This window comes from Epargyreus clarus, unplaced genomic scaffold (assembly GCF_041222505.1).
Source record: "Epargyreus clarus isolate Ecla_fem2 unplaced genomic scaffold, WU_Ecla_fem_2.2 ptg000002l, whole genome shotgun sequence".
Classification (NCBI taxonomy): domain Eukaryota; kingdom Metazoa; phylum Arthropoda; class Insecta; order Lepidoptera; family Hesperiidae; genus Epargyreus; species Epargyreus clarus.
This window is the reverse complement of record NW_027332210.1, coordinates 4,557,261-4,582,129: the sequence shown is the minus strand read 5'-3', so window position 1 is coordinate 4,582,129 and position 24,869 is coordinate 4,557,261. Positions and strand designations below refer to the sequence as shown.

General features: G+C 40.3%; 1 protein-coding gene across 1 annotated transcript; it reads left to right on the top strand.

Annotated features, from left to right (window-relative positions):
- The first annotated feature begins 629 nt into the window (after window positions 1–629).
- On the top strand, window positions 630–24,784 carry polybromo (protein). The gene is made up of 33 exons (XM_073078509.1): window positions 630–947; window positions 1,266–1,415; window positions 1,889–2,060; window positions 2,457–2,587; window positions 3,407–3,661; window positions 4,069–4,233; window positions 4,537–4,648; window positions 5,666–5,897; window positions 6,168–6,283; window positions 6,555–6,805; window positions 7,243–7,516; window positions 7,875–8,139; window positions 8,796–8,894; window positions 9,377–9,538; window positions 10,161–10,367; window positions 11,184–11,372; window positions 11,969–12,117; window positions 12,464–12,582; window positions 12,892–13,005; window positions 13,697–13,863; window positions 14,426–14,492; window positions 14,597–14,702; window positions 16,435–16,568; window positions 17,335–17,454; window positions 18,019–18,142; window positions 18,696–18,890; window positions 19,719–19,858; window positions 20,548–20,650; window positions 21,108–21,149; window positions 21,558–21,750; window positions 22,230–22,306; window positions 22,859–23,051; window positions 24,362–24,784. The coding sequence occupies exons 1-33, from the start codon at window positions 822–824 to the stop codon at window positions 24,639–24,641; spliced, it is 5,229 nt and encodes a 1,742-aa protein (XP_072934610.1). The 5' UTR covers window positions 630–821; the 3' UTR covers window positions 24,642–24,784.
- Window positions 24,785–24,869: the final 85 nt, after the last annotated feature.

Here is a 24,869-nt window from a genome sequence, read left to right as displayed (position 1 = left end):
TAGTTTTATCAACATTTACTACAATTTTAATAGGTAATTACAAATATTAATGTGTCGTGAAGAGAACATGAAACATTTATAACATTTATTTTGTACTGTTTTGTTATAATAATGACTACATTAACGGATACATATTATTTTTTGGTGAAATAATTTCTAGCAGAGAAGACCGATAGTCTCGATATTATGTTCATAATATATGGACTACATATTATACTCTTTGATTATGAGGCCCGAAATCAAGAATCAATCGAGGAAGTAAAAGAAATGTCTCGCAATAAAACGGGAAGACGGATTTAAGTATTTATCATATTACTAGGAAATAAAACACTTAAGAAACCTTAATAAAATACAAAAAATATTGTTGACACTCTGTTTCTATACAATAAGATACAAGAAAAAAAAAACAAGTAATGCATCCGTTCATAATTTTTTTCTCTTTTTCCCGCTAAAATCACTGTTTTCATCTCCACCAATAACATAGCCATGCAGATGACATAACGGCGTCTGAATGGTTGATATTTTACCAATAGGCGATGTTGTCACTGCGTTTTTCGTATTTTCATAATAATCTGTGGTCAAAGACTATCATTAAAACAATATATTTGAATCATCTGTGGTGCTCGTAGCTCTGTGAATTTGTCTCTGTCTGTGACGCCGAAAATTTTGTGAACTTATGTTGACCGACATAATTTTGTTGAAAAAATTTGTTTATACCTGTATAAAACAAAGTACTTGACTTATCCAACACTTGAATATAACTGACTAAGAATGTAACAAAATATAAATAACTGTTAGGGAGTGTATAATTTTATTTTGAAATGAGTAAAAGGCGTCGAACTTCTTCGGCAGCAAGCCGAGGCGCCGACGGGGACGACAGTGATGATGGAGTGGAGCTCAGCAACCCTGGGCCACCTCCGTCTAGAAAGAAGAAAAAGTTGGAACCGGTAAGTTTTAATTATTATTAATTATTTATTGTTTATAAAAACATTACCGTTTCACTTCTAATAAACCATTTTTTATGCTGAGCTTACTACTTACGCCTCGAAAGCCGCAAAACGATTTACTAAACATTACATTTGTAATGCAAATCCACCATAATCTAAGGTAGAACACTCGAAAATAACGTTTACATACATTCTACACCATATCAGAAAATCCAAAATACCCTTTTATTATGTATCACGCACTTATTTATGTATTACCGGAAGGTACATATAATCATATTGGTTTATTATTTGTTTAAAATTATGTTTTGATTTCAGAGTGAAATATGTCAACAACTGTATGATACTATACGCTCTTACAAAAAGGAGGATGGCTCTCTTCTATGTGACTCCTTTATTAGAGCTCCTAAGAGGCGACAAGAGCCTCAGTACTATGAAGTTGTCTCTCAACCCATAGATCTGCTCAGAGTAAGTTATTTTGGAATATCAATATATTTTATTGAATAATCTTTCCTAAAAAAAACTATGATGTTACAAATATGACCACTAAACAAGCATGCTGTCCATCAGATGGTAAGTGGCTACTGTCAACTATGGATATCATATATGAGGCTGTTAGAACATATAGTTAGGTCAAAAATCATTGAAATGTAGTTAGGCCACTCTGGTTCTAGCAGCCTCATATCTGTCCCATTATAAATAATAATCGAAATTTTATCTTGGGTAAGCTGCAATTGTTAACCCTTTAGAGGCTAAGTTAAAATAAAGTGTCTATTCCTTACTATACTCTTCAAATCAGAACTCACAGTTTAATACAAAGGTTATAAGGCAGGACTGGATTTCAAGGTATTCTAGAATTGAACTATGAAATCTAGTACATTTAATGGTCTTTCGCCTTCTATTGATATTATAACATCAATAATATATGACCTATATTTCAGGTGCAACAAAAACTCAAAACAGACACATACGAAGACATAGAGGAGCTTTCAGCTGATATTGAGCTGTTAGTGAACAATGCTAAAGCTTTCTACAAGCCCGATTCTGTGGAGTACAAAGATGCTGTTGATCTATGGAAGCTTTACAACCAGAATAGGACTGCTCTTGAGAGTGGTAAGTTATAAGTAAATTTTAAGAAAACTATTCAGTAACCAATATTTAGATTGCTTATGTAAACAGGAAATAAAGAATATTAAGTGATAAACAAAAAAATAATGTACATTATTTTCTAAAACCACTAATTATGCTAACTATTTTGTTCATCAGTTCAATATATAATGATTTTTTTATATAGAAATTGAAAAATTAACAGGCCAAGGAATCTGAGATTTTATAAGAACAGGGCTTCTCAAAAAGTGTGTCCAAAGGAAGCTGACTAAGAGTTTGGGACATATGTTTAAATAAAACTACTATAAATACCATTTCTCTTTTAATTGAAGCTCAGACTATTCTAGTGCTTTTAATAACTGTGATAAATTTTTTTCGCTTTTTTTATTATTGCATTAATAGGCGAAGACATAAAAACATCGAAGTTATCCCGCAATGGCTCATCTAGCAGGAGGTCTGATGTGACTGAAGATCTTTCAGAAACATCAACTAATAATGAGGAGGACAATATCTTTGAAGAGTTGTTTAATGCTGTAAGTAAATAAAACAAAGTATCAACTATTTCAGGATGTTATAGTCCGCGCCAAACTGGTAGTCCGCTCTGAAGTTGTTGTGCACAACTACAAGCTTATATTCTGTAGCTACATAAGGGCATACTAACGCAGCTATGTACCCGTGGGCGAGAGCGGGCAGCGGAGGGTGCTGGGGGTCCCCGCACTGTCTTCATCCCGCTAATATCTACAATTTGCTATTCGACGCGACTTGTTTCTTTATTCAGAACGGACTAGCAGTTTGGCGTGGACTATACCATCAGGTGGAATGCATTTGTTCATGTGGAGTTTGTGTTGTTATGTTTATGGCCTGGTGAGTACCATAAGGCAAGTCTGCAGGCTTACAGATTTTATGTAATTCTTTTTCATTATGCTTTGAGTAGAAAATCAAGTGCATGAGATCATACTGAATATTTGTATCCTAGTCTATTACTTCATTTTCATACCACTTACATGTAAATTCAGTTGTGTATGTAAAATACTTTATAATATATTGTACTCAAGAAGTTGTGATAAAAATATTTGCTGAGAAATTTTTTATGGTAAAATGTAAAGATAGGAATTTGTATAAAATTCAGTAGATTCTTCAGTATTTTGATTTTTGATACAATTTTAGTCTTCATCCAATGACAGTTATGATGATATATGTAGGAATTAAGCCGAATTTGATCATTTTATTGTAATACCAAAAGCTACTACTTATAAATTATAACCAAATAAATAAGGAAGTAATTGTCAATATGAAAAATACAACCAATCACTTCACACTGGAGGTAGTATAACATTAACGTTATATTCCAGGTAATGACGGCAAACGTAGATGGGCGACCGCTGTACCGACAGTTTCAATTTCTACCCTCAAAGCGTCGCTATCCAGAGTATTTCAGTGTTATCGACTCGCCAATAGACTTGAAAATTATAGCGCAGAAGATACAAGGCGGGGAGTATACGAATCTCAATGATATGGAGGCGGATCTTATGTTAATGGTTCGCAATGCGTGTAATTTTAACGAGCCAGGCAGTCAGATTTATAAAGACGCTAAGGCTTTGAAGAAAGTGAGTAAAATGCTATTTAACATCAGTTATTGTAATAATATGAACTGCTTAAAAGTATAAACAAGTAAAGTAATGCTTGTATTTGTACTTGGTTTATAAGTGGTCTTTTCAGTATATTAGCAAATCACATAATTATGTAGTCAATGGAAAGGATAAAAGTCTAATGCGCACAGAGGCTGCTATTAAATCAGTTATGAGGGAATAGCTAAGTGTTTGCTTCACTCATCCATCATCATTAGAATGCCTCGCTTTAAATGTTTACTGCAGTTTGGTTGTCCATATCCAAATAATAGCAAGTCCTCCCTACTAGGTAAATTTGAATGTAACATAAACCATTTGACTTAAGGTAAGAAATTACAATAGGCTACTTTATCCACGTCGTTGACAGATTATTCCCTTGTCAACAGGTTATCCAAGCGCGCAAACAAGAGATCGATCAACACGGCCGCGGCCCGTCGAAGACCTCCGAGCGGATACGCAGCAAGCGTACCACCCGCGTAGGGCCGGTGCCCTCGAGCCGGGCCCTAGCTATCATGGAGCCCCCGGGGTCTGATCCGGAACCTGAAGTCAAGGTAGAGAGCTTTTGAAGTTGTACATAATTATATTCTTTAGGTGCGCCGTGAGAAGCGAAACAATAATGAAACGATTTCAATCCTTGCATGTGTACACGTACGCGTGTTACACGTACTCTTTTTTAATTTATTAGTTCAAACGAAATCGCAAACCAATAACAGTGATTTGTAGTTCATTTTAATTCTTTATTTATTAATTCATATTGGAGCAGCATGGTAATGTAAGCTCTAGGCTCCTAGGAGGGCCCTAAGCCCAGCATTGAGACATAAAAGGGCTGCAACCAATTAATGTGTCGTTATTAGACTTTGCAGCATTCAGAAGACAGCGCGGACAGCGATGAAGATAAGGCTGAAAATGAAGACTCGCCGCAGTGGAAACTACTGGAAACTGTCAAGAATCACTTGGGTCCTAGTGGTGAGTCGTTATGTTTACTTGTTCTATATTAACTGTGCATATGTGTGTTCAAGAACATCTTAACGTTTTTGTTGGTAAGATGCGTATGAGTGTATGTCTGTGTGAGTGAGTGCGTGTTTGTGAGTTTGTGTCATCGACGACCCATCACTGTCCCACTGCTGGGCACGGGTCTCCTCTCAGAGAGAGAAGAATTAAGACATAGTCCACCATGCTGGCTAAACGCGAAATCGTAGACATCACATACCTTGGAAAAATTTTATTTTTAAGACTTAGTCTTAGTAAAGTTTTACTTCTCAGTTATGCAGGTTAACTCTCGTTTGTCCCTGTAGTTCCGGGACTAGAATAGGACTACGGTATCCCCTGCCTGTCGTAGGAGGCGACTAAAAGGGGGCTTCCGGGGTTGCGGGCGGCAAGAGTGGGAGCTCGAACCGTCCGGCTAGCGACCCCGAGAAGGACGGCGGTATGTGTGGTCGCATACCGTCGTAAACACTACATGGTGTGGGAGGAGCGAAAACTGCTCCCCCAGGGTAGAGCCCGATCGGGGCATCGCGCTTGGAGGGCTCCGGTTGTGTTCCGTCGGAGATCCCGGAGTTCTCCAACAAGCGTTGAGGACGGCCACCGGGGGGGTTTTAGTGCGGTAAAAATCCCACATAACCCGGCGTCGCTCCCACGTCGTCGGGTACCTTTTGAAGGCTTCCCCCTCGAGAGAAAAAAAAAAAAAAAAAAAAAAAAAAAAAAAAAAAAAAAAAAAGGTTAACTCTCGTTGTTTTCCTTCACCACCACGTTAATGAAAGTGAACATTAATATATACGCACATAACTTTGAAAAATCAAAGGTGCGAGCCTGAATTTGTACCTCGGATACCTCGATTGAGAGGCCGCTTTTCAACCAACAGGCTATCACTGAGTGTGTGCGTTGATTTATTACACGCTTGTGTGTGTTTGTGCATGCGTAAATTGTTATATTCTATCTCTTCTTTTGTCTATTATCCAACTGGCAAACTGTTCTACCCAACAGGTACGCCAATGGCAGATCCCTTCTGGAAGCTTCCCTCGCGTAGAGAATACCCGGACTACTACAAGGAGATCAAAAACCCAGTATCGTTGAACCAAATCAAGAACAAGATTAGGCGAGGCAACTACGGCACGCTCTCTGAAGTGGCTGGTGATATGAATATCATGTTCGAGAACGCTAAGCAGTATAATGTGCCCACGTCCCGACTTTACAGAGATGCTGTTAAATTACAAAGGTATTCTAAGTAACATATGGCATATTTAACATATATAAAAAATATAAAATATATTTTAAAAAATAATTCGCTATTCCTTATTGTATACGATTTGGCTTCCAAGTACACTTGAAAACTTCACCCTTTTTTATTTCACAAACTATAGCGAGTTTTCGATTCTGTGGCGGCATAACTTCACGTTATTTTTGGATTTATTAATGACATGATGTTGACGACATAGACCTTGTTATATTACTGGTTAATTTCATTTGTTTTACATTTTTTATTCAGATTAATGCAACAACGTGTGCAAGAATTATTGGACATTGTGCAAAGTTCATCAAGTGATGATGAAAGCTTGTCTTCTATGAAAAACTCTGCTCAAGTCAATACGCCCAGACCTCGAGGTATGACTCTTTTGCCTTTATAACAAATTATTATTATGATGAAATATTTTATTCAGTATTAAATTGAGTGATTTAAATTTTTCTTATGTCTAGATTCCAAAAGGAAATTAGCATATAATGTATATCTGTTTGTGGTGTAGAGTTTATTTTTCCCCTACTATAGGCTGTGGTTACATATAAGGCTTGTCTGGGGGTTCAAGATAATACGTATTATAAGTAAGCTATTAAATCAAATATTGCCATAAAATTAAATTCAAATATTTATTTCTAGGTCGTCCACGCTTAAACCCGGCTCCAGTATCATCCCCTACGCCTTCAGCCTCCCCTACCGTCCCTAAAGCCAACCTACCCCTCAAGAAGAAACTCCACTACATATCTAAACAGCTGGTAGAATTCACCTGTTCGGACGGAAGGCAACCTATGCTGTTGTTTATGGAGAAACCAAGCAAGAAGCTGTACCCGGAGTATTACAATGTGATTGATAGACCCATTGATATGATCACTATTGAGAATAATATAAAGGTAGGTTGCTGTTTCTTATATATTGCAGATATAGAAATGTAAAAACACTTGTTAAGTGGTTAGCCCATAGACTAAAGTTACGTAAAAATAACGTGATTTTAATTTTAATTTCGTGATTTTAAAAACTTTAATATTAAATTACCATTGAATGAATTGGATAAATAAACAACATTCATGGACGACTACAATTGTCCGGTTAAAAATTATTATATTTTGATATAATGGGTAAAATTACAGAGATTTGTACTATCTCCATCGTAATCTTGCATTAGTAACAGCATGTTCCATTACAGTGCTTGCTAGAAAGAAACCTTCAGGTTGTACCAAAATTTCGGCCCATTTTGGTCAAAGCTGAAGCTTTTGCCGAAGGAAATTTTTTAGACGTAAGTGGATATAGCCGAAATTCGCACATTAATTATTACATTTCTAATTCACAGAATGACCGCTACAGCAGCATAGAAGAAATGGTATCCGACTTCCGCCTGATGTTCTCAAACTGTCGTCAGTTCAACGAAGAAGGCTCCATGATATACGAGGACGCCAGTCTTCTTGAACGAGTCATGAACGAGAAGTTGAAAGAAGTTAACAGCAGTCACGAAAGGAAGACTCCGGTGAAGACGATCAAAGTACCTAAGAATAGACAGTTGACTCCGTTCGAACAGAAGTTGAGGACTTTGTATGACGCTATCAGGGATTATAGGGATCCTAAAGGTTTGTTAGTTTTTTTTATTTTTATGTAATAGACGTAGCATATGAGCATGGAGTCCAATGACAGTAAAAAGCTATTGTGGCTCATGGATGTCAATCAATCTCAGATAAGATTGAGATCCTATCTGAAATTAGCCATAGATAGTTTGCTATCCCCTAGGACTAAATTAAAATTCCCGATATTATAAGTTCTTAAGCGATTATCACAACTTTTATTTAACTGAAATAAGTGTAGCATAGGAGCCTCGCGAATCGAATCACAAAAAGTAGCCAACGTTTTTTTTTATTTTTATATATTTTCGAAATTTTCTATATCATGTCAAGATCCTAATTAAAACATAACCATATTTAATGATTCTAGCAAATCGGCAGCTAGCCTTAATCTTCATGAAACTACCAAACAAGACTGAGTACCCAGATTATTACGAGTTGATAAAAAATCCAATAGACATGGAGAAAATCGCCCACAAACTGAAGAACAGTGGATACACATCTGTCAATGAATTGGCCTCCGACTTCATACTGATGTTTGATAATGCCTGCAAATATAATGAGCCAGATTCGCAGATATATAAGGACGCGCTTATTCTCCATAGGGTTTGTTTGCAGACCAAACAACTTCTTAGGTAAGAAATATTTAAGCACATAACATAATAAATGAGTAAAATATATTTTTTTGAAATTGTAATGTTTTCATAACAACAAGAACATACGAATCGGTTTTTAGTTTTTGACTGTATCTTTCTCTTTGTTTTTTGCTGGCTTGAAAATGATTATGTGGAGCCGTGCACAGATACAGAAATGGGTCTCACCGGTAATAAAATTAGTCAATATACATAATATTGTTTCTCAGTTATAAATATTATTTTCTATTATTATTGTACTAAGAGACTGTCTAAATTTATCAATTTACTATAAATAGACTATCTGTAAGTGCAATATTTAAAAAAAACAATTAGTCTAGTGGTCGAAATTCGAACACTGTCATAGAAATGTTAAGTATTTTTTAATTAAAGCTTACTAAGTATAGTCCACGCCAAACTTCTAGTCCGCTCTGAAGTTGTTGCGCAGGTTTAGTTAGCATATACTCCGTAACGTAAGGGCACACTAACGCAGCTATATAATCGCGGGCGTGAGCGGGGCTCAGAGGGTGCGGGGTATATTGCGACTCGTTTGTATATTCGGAGCGGACTACCAGTTTGGCGCGGACTCTACAAAACAAAAGCAATAAATGAAAGTAGTTTAACAAAAAACAGACAGAAATGTTTATAACTTTATACAGGGAAGATGATGACGCCGTGCCGGATGTCCCAGCGGCGGTACAGGAGTTGCTTCTCAATCTGTTCACCACTGTTTACAACCATCAAGATGAAGAGGGCAGGTAAATGGAGTGATATATTCATTTATCAGTATCTATAAGCTCCATAAGGTTTTCTTTAGATTTTTATATAAAAAGAATAATTTGTATAAAGTTTGTGCGTGTGTGTTGTAATCTGTGCCCCCTTTTGTATTCCTTTTGGTTAAGGAACCAATGAGTATTTAATATAAAGGACTAGAGGCTCCTTTGTTGCTTCTGTGGTGACTTCCCGCTACTCGCCAAGAGATGGCGCCACGAGTATTCTGAATCACGCTATTGTAGTTTTCTAAACATCTTGTACATATACAAGTTCTGAACTGAGACTGTTGGAGCATGGCCGCTCCTCGGGCATGGTTACCTATCCCGGCGGGAGATCTCCCATTGCCAAAGTTCCATTGTATATAAAAAAATACTACTTTCCTATTTGTAAATAGTACATGAAATTAATACAAAGTATAGATTAGGACTAATAAAAATAATATCTTCTTCTTACTTTTACTTTTCAGATGTTACTCAGACAGTATGGCGGAGTTACCGGAGCACGACGAAGCGTCGAACGGGGAGAAAGTGCGTGCGATCTCCTTAGACCTGGTCAAACGGAGACTCGACAAGGGGCTGTACAAGCGGCTTGACCATTTCCAGCAGGATATGTTCGCTGTGTTCGAACGGTACGTAGAAGTAAAAAAAAAACTCTAGATGAGTGATAAAAAATCGTAATGTAAATAGGGTTATATCTACAGACATACACACACGCTTACACGCTTTCTACGCTCACAGCCCCACACTAGGATTCCTTGTGTCGTGGGTGCCATGGACACACATAGACAAATACACAAACACCCAGACCCAGGAACAGAAGTCCAATTCATCATTTAGACGTCTGTCTGGCCGGGGATCGAACCTGGGACCCTCTGCGCGTCAGACCGGTATGGTGACCGCTCCGCCATGCGGATCGTCAATCAATCAATGTGGCAAAACTATTTTCCTAAATAAGGTGAACTGACGTATTTCTAATACTTACTTCACTATCTCGACACGACCGCGCAGACACGTGTTTTAGGTTTTCATAGACTCAATTTAGTAAACTGGAAATATAAAGCAACTCTTAACGAATTAACACACATTCTGGCAACATGATATCGAATGAAATGTGATTAAAATATGTTTTCAAAGTAGTTATTGTTTTTGAATGTCAAAAATGCTTCGTTTCGCACGGCATTCCATTCATGAAGAAATAGCTACGAATGAAAGAGTATTTCTTTAAGTACGTCTTTTAACATATTCTTTCAGAGCTCGTCGTCTCTCCCGCACCGACAGTCAGATCTTCGAAGATTCCGTCGAGCTGCAGTCCTACTTCATCGAGCAACGGGATGTGCTTTGTCGCAACGTACTGCAGTCCCCGGCGATGTCGTTCACGCGGGAGACCATAGCAACCAGCGTCGAGTTGGTTAAGCAGTGCAAGCTGCTGTTGGAGAACGATGATGAAGATGAGACTAGGTATGGTAGCGGTGGATCTTTGATCAGCTTTCGGTAGGATGGAGATTCCGTGGAGCTGCAGTCGTACTTCATCGAGCAGCGGGATGTGCTTTGTCGCAACGTTCTCCAATCACCTGCGATGTCGTTCACGCGGGAGACTATTTATTTTATTTATTTCCATTTAACTCAGACATAGTCCATATTTTGTAAGTATTTACATTGTACTTAAAAACCTATGTTAGTAAAATTTATCATAATTAAAAATAAACAAAAAAAATAAATAATAATAAATAACAAAGAGAACAACATGACTAAAATTATTTTCTACGCGACACTCCCACGGAGATCACGTGCACGTATAGCCACTAGCGTCGAGTTGGTTAAGTAGTGCAAGTTGCTGTTGGAGAACGATGATGAAGATGAGACTAGGTAAGGTAGCGGTTGATCTTTGGTCAGTTACTGGTAGGATGTGTGTCTGAATTTAAATAAATTTGTAAATTGATGTGGCGTTTTTTTGTGTACATTTCACTTTCGTATGTTAAGGGGGTATCTGTCTGTAAATACAAGCGGGAATGAGTATGAGTGTGTGTGTGTGTATATCGGTGAGTGATGCGTGCGTGTTTAAGAGCGTGAGCGTGTTCTCTCGTTCTTTATGTCTTTTCTTCTCACGCGTTGTTTCGTTTGCTACTTCCTCTTTCTCTCTCGTCTTCACTTTATCTTTTTCATTTTTTTCCTTCTTTTTCCCATTTCACTCTTTCGCAACTAACCACATTTGTACATTAACACACGCGTTTATAAGCATAAGTAAAGCGACATAATGTGTAATCTATTCGTCAGGTCGAGCACGGACGAGTCGATGAGCAGCGGCACAGCGCCGCCGCCGACACAGTACCGCAAGGGCGACTTCGTTTATGTTGCTCCGGACCGAGCCCACAAGGAGCACAAGGAGCCCGCCGTGCTGCAGGTGGAGCGCGTGTGGAGCAGCGCGGACGGCGTGCCCATGCTCTACGCCAATGTGTACTACAGGTGAGCAGTGCTTGCTGTAACTGGTTGACTATCCATTGACTACAGTAGAGTCCGCGCCAAATTTCTAGTCCGCTCTGGATATAGAAACGAGTCGCGTCGCAACAGCAAACTGTAGATATTAGCTAGATGAATACAGCGCGTGACCCCCTCAGCACCCTCCGCTGCCCGCTCTCGCCCGCGGGTACATAGCTGCGTTGGTGTGCCTTTACTGTTGCTACGGAGTATATGCTTGTAGTTGTGTTCGGCCGCATTGACTTCACCTGTGCGCAACAACTTCAGAGCATTGACTTTGACTTCACCTGTGCGCAACAACATCAGAGCGGACTAGAAGTTTGGCGCGGACTATTATTAACTATGAACGACAGTTGCATAGAGTACTTAATTTCTTATTTGAGAGACCCACTAGAGTTAAACCGTTGATCGGACTGATAATGACTGTTCTTCATGGAGTTGGTTACAAAAGTTCATAGGCGAGAACAATCAACACAAAAGCAACAACAATGGACTGCATACAACTGTTAGTGAAGCTTGTTGTTGTTCGTTTGTTATTTAAACTTGATTAAAAAAACTATTTTCAACTAGTCCTTTATCTACAGGCCGTACGAAACGTTTCACATACGAACGCGCAAGTTCCTCCAACAAGAGGTGTTCAAGACGGAAATGCATCGTACTGTTCCGTTGGATCAAGTCATCGGGCGTTGTTACGTGATGAACGTTAAGGAATACTTCAAGTTCCGGCCTGAAGGTGAGTGAACAATTAACCTGAAGATAAATTATTATAATATTATTTATTAATACGCTAGATGTTTGCGTCCTAATAGAACAGTGTTTTGAATTTTGGTACAGGTTGGTTACGAACCTTCCTCTGCCATTTCACATAAAACACTGGTGGAGTGCACTTAATTTGGTCCAGTTATAGGGATGGGCACAACAGCTAATGCCATTAAAAAAACTTGTCATGAAAAAGTCACAAAATGTCAGTTAAAAATGTTCACTGTTCATAACACATAATATTGGTAGGATTATCACATGAAAATTAGTAAAACTATGATTACAGGAAATATAATTAAACTTGTGTGCGTTTATCGCAGGGTACGCCGACAAGGACGTGTATGTGTGCGAGAGCCGATACAACACGAAGAACCGCTGGTTCAAGAAGATCAAGGTGTGGGAGGGCGCTGAGAAGGAGGCCACTCTTGTGCCACGAGAGGTAAGTAAATTATTTAATATTATTAATAAAAATAGTTATTATTCTAAATACTTTTGGTTTGTCAATATTATGTATAATTATACGGTTGTGTATACGTTGTATATGTACATAGTGTGAAAATTGTGGTAGGTATTTGATTTTTCCTCTTTGTAATAAATATATTTTTTTCTTTTTTTAATCTAAATATTTATAAATCTAGGCATCCGACAATAGAACCTACACTCTTTTAAAAAATATAAGTCTTGCAATTTAAACTAAAAATATATTTTTATTTTATTTTATATTACTGTATTTTTAAAAATGTTTCAGGTGCCCTTAGAACCCAATAGAACCGTATCAGTATTCAGGGAACGAGTTGAGAAACATAAGGACGAGCTCGCCGAGCTGGAAGTGCTTGAGAATGTACAAGAGAAAGATAGACCGGTAAGTAAATCGTTTTATACAAATTAAAAACAATATTACTGTAAAACTTAAAGTGTATTAGCGACACTTTGTTATCATTTGTTGCAAAAGATTTTTACTCAAATATATTTGTAAACTTTCGCCAAAAATCTGTCCAGTTATTTTCAATAATAACTAAGAATTGTAGCGAGCGTTAAATAGGGTTAGTGGCTTTAAAAATACATTCAATCCGATATAGCAGTTGTATAAAAATAAAATAAAAGACTTGTTTCTCATATTGTGCTAATGTAAAAAATCAAAAACATATGAAGTTAGATGACAGGACTTGCTTTCAATATACATACATTTAAATATAAGTGATATTTATATACGTCATAACTCTTATTTTTATAATATAGAAGTAGCAGACGAGCATGCAGTCCACCTGATGGTAAGTGACTACTGCCGTCCATGAACATTTGTGATCACCCTCAGATAGGATTAGATATTCCTACCTGAGGTCGGCCACAGATACGCCGCTACCCCTGAGGACTAAGCTGGAATGCCTCGGAAAAGTCTGTCTCTCTTACACTTCACACCCTTCAAACCGGAACACAGCAGCGCCTAACACTGCTGTTATTAGGCAGAAATAGGCGTGGCGGTGGTGCCGCCGGAGTCGAACCACAAAGGGTTCTACCACCTTCTACCAACTCAGTTTAAAAACGTATTACAGGACGTAGTGATGTACAACCCCCTGGGCACCGACGACGAGAACACGTACTACGAGCAGTACAACATGGTGTGCTCGGGCGTCATCAAGACCGGCGACTACGTGTACGTCGTGACGGACGGCGGCAAGCAGATGATCGCGCAGGTCGACACCATATGGGAGACCGGCGAGTGAGTACTGGGGTATAGTCCGCGCCGAACTGCTAGTCCGCTCTGAATATAGGAACGAGTTGCGTCGCAACAGCAAATTGTAGGTATTGGCGGGACGAAGACAGAGCGTTATCCCCCCGGCACCCTCCGCTGCCTCCTCGTCCGCGGGGATGTGTGTCCTCACGTTGCTACGGAGTATATGCTTGTAGTTGTGTTCGACTACATTGGCTTGCTGACTACACCTGCGCGTAACAACTTCAAAGCGGACTAGAAGTTTGGCACTGCTTATACGAACAGTAGATTCAGCTCACACTATCACTGTGCGTAGTATAGGAGACTGGTGGGTACTAGGGAAAGGACGTGGGGAATACTTTGTGAAGATACTAGCGAGCGAGTGTGTACTATATAAAGTCCATGGTTAATGCATATAAACAAACTTGTAAAATGCTAATTATTAAATAAGGGATTATCCTTAGGTTATGGTTATGAAAGTGTGCTATTTATTACATTTTAAATTGATTGTAATTTTTTATGTAAATTTATCAACGACTTATCACTTTAATAATATTTTTTTCGTTTGCAGTAATAAATGCTACTTCCGCGGACCTTTCCTGATCTTCCCATCTGAAGTGGCGAACATCATTAACAAGGTAAAATATACATACAAATTAAGTTACTAAAGTCAAAAAAATGTACATGATATTCTGAAATAAAAACACTGTGTCATATAAAAATATTTTTGTTATCATTCCAGGCGTTCTACAAGCAAGAAGTGCTGTTGACGACGATGCACGACACTAGCCCACTTGTGGGCATCGTCGGCAAGTGTGCTGTTTTGGACTATGATGATTATCTTAAATGTAAGTACAATTTGTGTACTAATTAGAGGCGAATGTATGTACGAGGGTACGTTTTTAAGTTCGCGGAATGAGGGACAAGGAGCGAAAATAAAATGTCAAAATTATTTTTCTTTTTCTACATATTCTCCTGCAAGACGAATGCATTTTTCAGATCTTTGTATTAACTTATTTAAACCCTCATAAAAAAATGTTTTGTCCTTGTCGGAAAAATACGAGGAAATTGCGCCCTTTACTTCTTCGTCTGTAGAAAATTTCTTTCCACGAAGCTCTTTTTTCATTTTTGGAAAGAGATAATAATCGCTGGGAGCCAGGTCTGGACTATAGGGTGGGTGATTTAAAATATCAAAGCCCACCTTATGCAGGGCAGCCAGTGCAATACGGCTCTTGTGTACGGGCGCATTGTCGTGCAACAGCAGGACACCTCTGGATAATTTTCCTCGTCTTTTTTCTTTGATGGCTTCTTTTAACCGCTCCAAGATTGTTGCGTAATATTCTCCGGTTATAGAGACACCTTTATCTTTGTAATCTATTAACAAAATTCCTTCTGCATCCCAAAAGACTGTCGCCATGAGTTTGCCGGCCGACTGTGACACCTTAAACTTTTTAGGAGGTGCTGTACCCTTTTTATGCCACTGCATGGAGTCTTGTTTAGACTCAGGTTCATAATGGTGAACCCAAGTTTCATCTCCAGTAACAATTCGATTCAGTACAATATCCTTATCTTCTCCACAGAGGTTCAAAAACGCACGGGAACATTCAACGCGCTGTTGTTTCTGAGGCGGCGTGAGCATTCTCGGCACCCACCGCGCGCTGACCTTAGTCATGCCAAGATGGTCATGCAGAATTTTAAAAATGGTTGTATCCGATACTCCAACCATTTCTGCAAGCTGTTTCTTCTTTAGCCGAGCATCTTCCAGTACTAATTTTTCGACTTCCGCTATCGTTTCCGGAATGGTCACCTCAACAGACCGTCCTGGTCGTGGGTCGTCTTCAAGTGAATCCCTGCCTTGCTTAAAAAGGTTGTTCCACTTGTAAACCATCGTTTTTCCAGGGCAAGAGTCCCCGTAAACCGATGACATATCTTCCATTATGATTTGCACAGACTTTTCTTGCTTGGTAAGGAACTTTATAACGGCGCGATGCTCGATTTTCTCCATACTTCCAATTTTCTTCCGGATTGAGTTGTTTAATTGTCGATAGTTTTAAAACTAATGATGCAATTGTGATAAAACTTTATATTTATACTATTTATGAGTCACTTAACACGTACCGCCCTTAACGAGCCCGCTATCCCCCCTCCAACCCTGCCATTCCGCGGACTTAAAAACGCACCCTCGTATGTATTGTGTTATATTACACCTATTTTACCTATTTTAAAAAATGTGTTTTCGGTCAATGGTAGCCTTAAAATAATATCCAAATTTTAATTTTATCTTTCAATAGAAATTATAAGTTTGGATTGGCTTGGGTATCAGAAAGTCAATTTTTATTACACAGAAGAAGCCTATTTCTCTAGCTACTATTACTACTAGAGAAATAATAAAAAAAAAGCTTTGAACAATTTTATAGAACAATGTTTATTAATTGGGGTTGATTACATACGTCCTTGGCGCAGTGGCTATTTACCATTAGTTGGATGGAATGCTGATGAGCAGTGTAGGAGATGTGCTACAATAGTATTTTTAAAAAATGTCTGCTACTACAATATATAAATATTTTTTTTTGTTACAAGGTCGTCCAACGGAGATCTCCGAGAATGACGTGTACGTATGCGAGTCCGTGTACGACGAATCGAATCGCGTCGCACGGAAACTCAAGTCTGGTTTGCGCAAGTTTGAGCACACCAAGGACGTCACTGTTGACGAGGTATTAAAACTGCAACAAATGATGCAGATTGTAATAAACGAGTTCGCCCAATAGTTACATTTAGAGAATAGTTATAAGTTTTCCATTTTTATTGATAGCATCGAAGCTCATTAAGAGTACGAAATTTAACAAAAAAAGACATGTTTTCATGGCTCTATTAAAATAGCTAATTTTAGCATTGATTCGCGTTTTGGCGACTTGCTGCGTTCGGTTGCGGTATTGAAAACGCGCGTTTTACGGATGCCAATAATTCTGTATCGCGTTCAGTAGCTGCATCGACAGTCCAAACGTGCCTGCGTAAGATATGTGTGGGGTGTAGCGTTTGATCGCTGCATCTAGCTTCCTAAAAACAGCTAAAATCATCGATTGCCAATGCTAAAAGTGCAATCTGGGACCTTTACTGTTTTGTTTTCACTTATTATAATATTATATAGAGGCACAAAGCCTTTATCAGTGTCTTTTTCATTATTTGTCTGCGACTCCATATTATCATATAATGTAGGTTTGTAGGCGTAGATTGGTCGGGCGAGGAGAATAAAAAGTGAACGTACGTAATAAACAATATTCTATTCTGTGAAATCACAGTAGTTTAACAAAAGGAATACACACAAAATCACTGACACTCCACCGAACACGTAATGCACTCGCGCAACACACTCTCGGAGTTGCGTCAGAGCGGGTAAAACCATAGTGACCTCGTTCAACCCACTCTATGATTTATGGAAGCGCCGTCATATAGATGTATAATATAATGTGTTTTCGTCAGGTGTACTTCTTCCCGCGGCCGCTGGGTCCGCCGGCGCTGGCGAGCCCCACCGAGGTGCAGCCCGCTAGTTCCGCCTTTGCGCACAAGCCCTTCAACCCTACCATCAACACCGACTCCATGGTAACACACACAACTGATACACTTTGTTACAATCATCACGTTACATACGCTTAAAATATTTTTATTTAAATACTCGTATATGTATGGAATACATTTCAAATCAAATCATCTTTTTTTATTCAAAATAGGTTTTTTACAGAGCTCTTTTTGAATGTCAATACAACTACCACCACTTCACAAGGTGTTTCGTTATGGAGAAGAATCTTTTTTTTTTGTTAAGTTCCTTTTTTCCACTCCTTGAATCTTAAAGTTAAATCGCTTTTTTTAATTAAACCTAAAGCTAAATTTGTTCAAAACATTTGTTATGTTTATTTGTAAAAAGATATTGAGACAAATAGTAAATTAATTTAAATATAAAATTAATTAAAAACAGTCTGAACTTTTGACAATAACAGTTCCCTTTTGTTAATTTATCCATTTATAATATTACAATTAATTTACTGATGCTCTCCTGTTTCAAATTAGTAATATTAATATTTTGGACGTACACTATTACATTACCTGCCTATGTTTATATATTGTAATTCATGATTATGTACTAATTTTACTATGTGTATGTACTAGGATGGTAAGCCGCAGTTCACGAACCTGATCAACACGACGATCGGCAGCCAGGACGTGGAGATGCTGTTGGAGAACTCGCTGGACGATTCCTCGCTGGCCTCGCCCGCAACCCCACTATCTATAGGTATGTTGTCATCATAAAGGATTAGGTGCTTAGCGTACCCGCAGTCCCAACAAAGGGCATACAGAGGAACACCGTGGGTTTTAGCCGGTAGGCGTCCGGCATATTCTTTCCGCTGCCCCCGCGGCTGAGAGGAAACCATGATGGGATTCCACGAAAAAAAGGAAGCGAATTTTGATTAGTGTGATGAGAGGCTTAGGTAGGCTTGGGCTAGACGTGGCTAAGGGATTGGAAATAGTGACGTCAAGTTTAGTTCAATGTAATGAGTTATACTGCGGTGTACCCAATTACACAGGAGTCAATAACGCTTTGGACAGTTAGGCATTTTTTTTTTATATTTTTTGTATTAAGGACTTTTTGCACTAAGAGTTATAAGGGTTCTAAAATCGTTAAAAATGTCTCGCATACGAATTATTATTATTGTGTTGTGTAGCTCTCTGGAGCCATAGAATATGAAACATTTAATATATGTATTAAAAATTAATTTACTGTACTATTATTCTCATATAATAATATTAACATACACCTAACTATACCAACTTCTTCTTTCACCCAGGTGGTAATAGCAACCCCTACAACCCATCAATGACTCCATCAGCGAGCCAGGAGCGCTCCAGCAGCCAGACCTCGGGCACGCCCGCGAGCAGCAAGAAGAAGAAGGAGCAGAAACAGAAGATCGTCACCGGTTACATTCTGTACTCGAGTGAAGTGCGCAAGGCTATCATTGCTAATAATCCGGAGTCTACTTTTGGTAAGGAATATGATGGATTAATTTCTTTTTTAATCAGGATTTAATAGAAAAAAATGTTTTAAATAGTAGGTAGGCTGTCATCCTTACAAAATCAATGCCTGTTTTGTATGTCAAAAGGTGATTGGCTTCAAAATGTGTGTGCGTGTGTACATGCGGCCCATGCGTTCGTATGTATGTTCGTATGACTGCATTGTGTGGGCATGTGCATTGTGTGGCCCTGGTTGAGTGATGTTATAACCGTTCTTGGGTTTTAGTGGAAGAGTGTGGATGTCAGCTGACCTGTGGCGGCTATATTAGTCCTCAAGGATAATAATGTATCTGTAATAGTGTTCTGAGTGAATGAACCCCTTTTTTATATGAAGCTGGTTACACATCTTCAAGTGGGGTAATATTAACTTACATAAGGTGGACTGCATGCTTGTTTGCTACTTTAATACCTAAGGTCGTCCACAGATGCGCTGCCACCCCTGAGGACTAAGCTCGAGTGCTTCAAAAAAGTATGTGTCCCTTTGGGGAAGCAGGAATGAAGAGGCGACACCGTGTTCCTTTTAAATTGTTTAATTTCCTGTTTTACAATGTTTTGATAAGTACAATTAATTATTGCCATACTGGAGCGGCCTAAAGCGTGACCACATGCGCGCACGTGGCGCGGGGACACGGTGCTGTGTGCATGTGTGCGTGGCCTTGCGCACACTTGCAAGGCGTCAACACCCTTACCACACCCTTCAATCCAGAACACAGCAGCGCATAAAACTGCTCCGCTGGAGTCGAACCACAAAATTTTAGTATAAAAATGTATGTCTATAATTATGTATTTCCTTGTCCCAGGTGAGATCTCGCGCATAGTGGGCAACGAGTGGCGCTCGCTGCCGGCGGCCACCAAGCAGAGCTGGGAGGAGCGCGCCACGCGCTGCAACGAGGAGACCGCCGCGCGCCTCGCCGAGGAGATGCGCGAGCTGTCCCAGCACGTGAGGCTACTGACGTCACATTGCTAGGCTAGCATCGCGCACAACGAGTGGCGCTCGCTGCCGGCGGCCACCAAGCAGAGCTTTGAGGAGTGCGCCACGCGCTGCAACGAGGAGACCGCCGCGCGCCTCGCCGAGGAGATGCGCGAGCTGTCCCAGCACGTGAGGCTACTGACGTCACATTGCTAGGCTAGCATCGCGCACAACGAGTGGCGCTCGCTGCCGGCGGCCACCAAGCAGAGCTTTGAGGAGTGCGCCACGCGCTGCAACGAGGAGACCGCCGCGCGCCTCGCCGAGGAGATGCGCGAGCTGTCCCAGCACGTGAGGCCACTGACGTCACATTGCTAGGCTAGCATCTAGCAAAACATGGGGTTCAGTGGTCCGCAGTTTAGGCAGTATTCACTTGCTGACATAGGCAGATATGCAGAGAGCTGGTCTCCTATTTGAATATGTAAAATATCATCTTCAGTATGCAGACGTTGCAGTGAATTATCAGTTAATATTGATTTGCGTTTAAAAGCATCAATGAATAATGTAATTTGTAAAAAAACCGTTCCCAGCATTATATTTATCGAGACTGACCTGTACATTCTACTTCTGAAATAAATTTATTTATAGTATCATTTTGATATAGTTATTAGTAAAATTTATAAAAAATCTGATTTTGAAATATAGTTTATCCTATTTGACAGACTCCAATGGAGATGACCTACGAGTGTGCGTGGGACACGTGCGACTTCCAGTTCGAAGATCTGCAGGACTGTCTAGAACATTGTATCGGTGACGGGGGCAACAGTAAGTATTTAACTTTAATAATATAATAATATTCTGTCTAAAGCTCCGCTCTTCGGCTTGTTCATTTTGTTTTTATCATTTTTTTTTATTTTGTAACACATTTTTTGATTGATCTGGAAGTAATAGTTAAAGTGGTTTAACAAATGTTTTCAAAGATTATCCGTCAGAAAATTGATGTGTAGTTTCATAAATACATTTTAAAAACAATTGATATTATGTGTTACATTTTGTGTATAATTTATTAACAAAATTATTATTGAAAGAGTTTTTGTTATCGCAAAAAAGGCAAGGTTTTATTGTGATACAACTTAACAAAACTTGAGCTTGCATTGCAAAATACAATAAATGCAATTGTTTATATCATTTATAACTTTTTCATAGAACCAAAATCAATGGTTCTATTTTTGAACATTTTGATTTACTCTAATGTCGTCATCTTTCCTTTTCGCTGCGCTAGTGATCGGTACTTATATCGAAACAAAGAAGCCTAAGTTAGAACGTGAGTATGATGTAGTTTGAACGTGTAGGTAGGTAGTAGTTGAATGCTTACGTATTTTTTATTTGCCGGTCTTTTATATAAATATTTTTCTAAATCTTTTTTTCATGTATTTCTTTTTACTTTAATGAAATTGACGTAACAAATGAACTAACAGTCAACTTGATGGTAGACACTGATAGTCACTCCCAATGGATAGTTGTAATAAACGCCAAACAAATTGGAAACCTACCTAGTTTTGATCACAGATGCGCTACGTTACCCCCTTGTGTGAAGTTAGACCTTAGCATACCCACACAACTAATGTATTTTTTTGGCGAAACACGCTCCACTCAACTCGCATACACATTCACGCATATAGTACATACAGTATGAATAATCTCCCAATCTCGCCAACATGCGCGTCATCAGCGGGCCACGTGCAACAGCACTACCGCGGCGGCGGCGGCACCGCGGGCGAGTTCCCATGCCTGTGGCGGAGCTGCGCCCGGCTGCGCAAGGGCCAGGCGCCCTTCCCGAACCTGCCGCGCTTGCTGCGCCACGTGCGCGACCTGCACGTCAACAAGGGCAACGGCCGCAACATGGCGGTGCACGAGCGGTCCAGGTCAGTGCGTGACGTCACCGCGTGCGTGACGCAGGGCAGGTGCCATGTCAGTTTCCCTGTAGTCTCGGGACCAGAATAGTGGTACGGTATCCCCTGCTTGTCGTAAGAGGTGACTAAAAGGGGACTTCCGGGGTTGCGGGCGGCAAGAGTGGGAACTCGAACCGTCCAGCAAGCAACCCCGGGAAGGACGGCGGTATGTGTCGTAAACACCAGGTGTGTGGGAGGAACGTAAACAGCTCCTCCCTGGGCAGAGCCCGAGAGTGGCATCGCGCTCGGAGGACTCCGGTTATGTTTCATCGGAGATCTCGAAGTTCTCTACCAAGCGCTGAGGACGGCCACCGGGAGGGTTTTAGTGTGGTCTTACAGCATCACGCGTCTTACAGCGGCCAATATCACTCATGCGTGCGCTCATGTCTGAGAAAGGGCGTGTACGTACATTTTTTTATCGTATTAATCTATTTTTTTTATACATATTTCAGAAACTTCGTCCCATCGACAAAGAAACCAGCGAAGGTCTACTCGTCCGGATTCCGAAGCGGCATAATGTCTCCTGGAGGTATTTCATTTCGTGCGGACTACCTATGCTACGGACATTGAAGTTAGCACAAAATTACTTTGCAAGGATTTGCGACAAATATCTTCTAGGAATGATATTAATATGAGTTCGTGCTTTGAACTAAATTTATGCTTATTTTAATAATGGTGCTAGAGATAACAGTAGAAGGCTAACTTAGTCTTTGTTATAGCACCTATTTGAAGTCTGCTAACATTCATGCGTCTATGACCTGCATTCACTAGATAAAAAAAAATATGCTGCTCGTAATATGAATAAAATATGATATCTTGTCGGAGATTGTTGCAAAGTAGTATTATGTTAAATTTATACGGATTTTTGCAAAGTAACCTCTTAATATTATTGATGATATTTTATTAAAATGTTATTATTCTTATAACCCCTGACCAAAGGAGGGCTTTTCGAAGTTCTTCGAATGCTTGTAGTAATAAATTTTGACGATTTTGACTTTGTTAATTACTTTGATTTACTAGTAAAATGATGTTTATTGTAGTTTTGCAACGGTCTAATGTATGATCTATTTTCTATCTCCAGCGTCGTTGTCGGCGCTGGGCGGTATCGGCGGCCTGGGCGGTAGCGGCGCGGCGCTGTCGCCGCTGGCGCGCAGCACGCCCTCGCCGGGCGCGGGCGAGGCGGGCGCGCCGCCGCCGCGCGCCGCGCCCGACCCGCTGTTCGTGCCGGCGCCGCCGCGCGCGCAGCGCGTCACGCACTCTGAGGCATACATCAGGTACGCTGGCTTTTTTTTTATAATATAGGAGTAGCAGACGAGCATGCAGTCCACCTGATGGTAAGTGGCTCCTGCCGCCCATGGACATCTGTAATCAACCCCAGATAGGATTAGATATTCCTACCTGAGGTCGGCCACAGATGCGCCGCTACCCCTGAGGACTAAGCCGGAACGCCTCGGATAAGTCTGTCTTCCTTACCACACCCTTCAAACCGGAACACAACAGCGCCTAACACTGCTGTTATTAGGTAGATATATGTGTGGCGGTGGTGCCGCCGGAGTTGAACCACAGGGGGTTCTACCACCTTAAAATAAATGCTGACACGAAAGGACTGACGCATGACACGCGTTGATAACTAACTGAGAAGGCTCACGCTGACGAGTAGAATGACGTTAGGCACGCATTGGTAACCAAACGAGTAGTCTCAAGTTAAGCGTGTTCCACTGTTCGTGCCGGCGCCGCCACGCGCGCATCGCGTCACGCTCTCGGAGGCCTACATCAGGTAGGGTGACCGACTGGGTACATTAGTTAGGGAGACTGACCGGGCGCACTGACGTCACGGGCCGGTCAGTGACCGAGTAGGTTCATGCTGTCGGGCGGGTTGACGCTAGGCACGGGCCGGTCAATGACCGAGTAGGTTTGTGCTGACACGAACTCGCGCATGATGCGCGTTGGTAACTAAGCAAGTAGGCTCGTGCTAAGCGTGTTCCGCTGTTTGTGCCGGCGCCATCGCGCGCGCAGCGGGTCACGCACTCCGAGGCCTACATCAGGTAGGATGGCTGACCGACTGAGTACATTAGATAAGCCCGCTCCACATTCTCGCGAGAACGCGAGAAAAGCACGAGATACGAGAAAGTGGAGCCGATACAAATCGGGTTTTTCTTGCGAGAATGTGGAGCGGGCTTTAGGGTGGTTGACCGGGTGCACTGACGTCACGCGCCGGTTAATGACCGAGTAGGTTTATGCTGACGGGCGGATTGGCGCTGGGCACGCGTTGGTAACTAACCGAATGGATTCCTGCTGAGTGTAGATATAGACACTACAGTAAGTAACATACGCAGAAGCGCCGTCAGTAACGTTGTGTTCACGGCTTTATACACATATTATACATTGAAAGAATGTACTCGTGCTGATAGCAAGAATAACTTTTTGGATGTCTTATAAAATTCATTTAATTCGAATCACAAACAACCCCAAAATTATATTCGTTTGTGCTTATTCTGTATAAGGACACATTTTATGTTTCATTGGTTAACTTTATTTTGAACTCGTGGCAGTATCTTTAAATAAATTTATTTTTATCCACCAGATACATCGAAGGGTTGCACTCGGAACAAAAGTACATTACGCCCTGGGAGAAGTCGCTTACACCCATGCCTGTGAACCCCGACCCGTCCCACTTCAACGTTAACAAGTTACCAACTCATTGGATAACTGACGAGGCTGTAAACGGCTATCTGGCACAGGACAAGAGTCTGTCCGAAACCGATATACAGAAAATGGACCAAAACGCTAAGATTCTGAAAGGTCTCTGCGCTCTAAGAGACTTTATGATGAGAGACGCTCTGGCTATTTACAGGAGCAATTGATCTGACGGTAGCGTTTTTTTTATGAATACTTTCAGTAAATCATGTATTTTTTCTTATATTTTTGATGATTAAGATGACTTATAATTTGTTTAGTGTCTAAGGTTTTGATCATGGGGAAATAAAGTTATATGTACTTCTTATAATTGTAGTTGTTTTGTTTTCTTATAAATCCAGTCTGTAAGTTAATGTTGTAGAATAAAATTGTATTTGCTTTTATACAAGTATGTA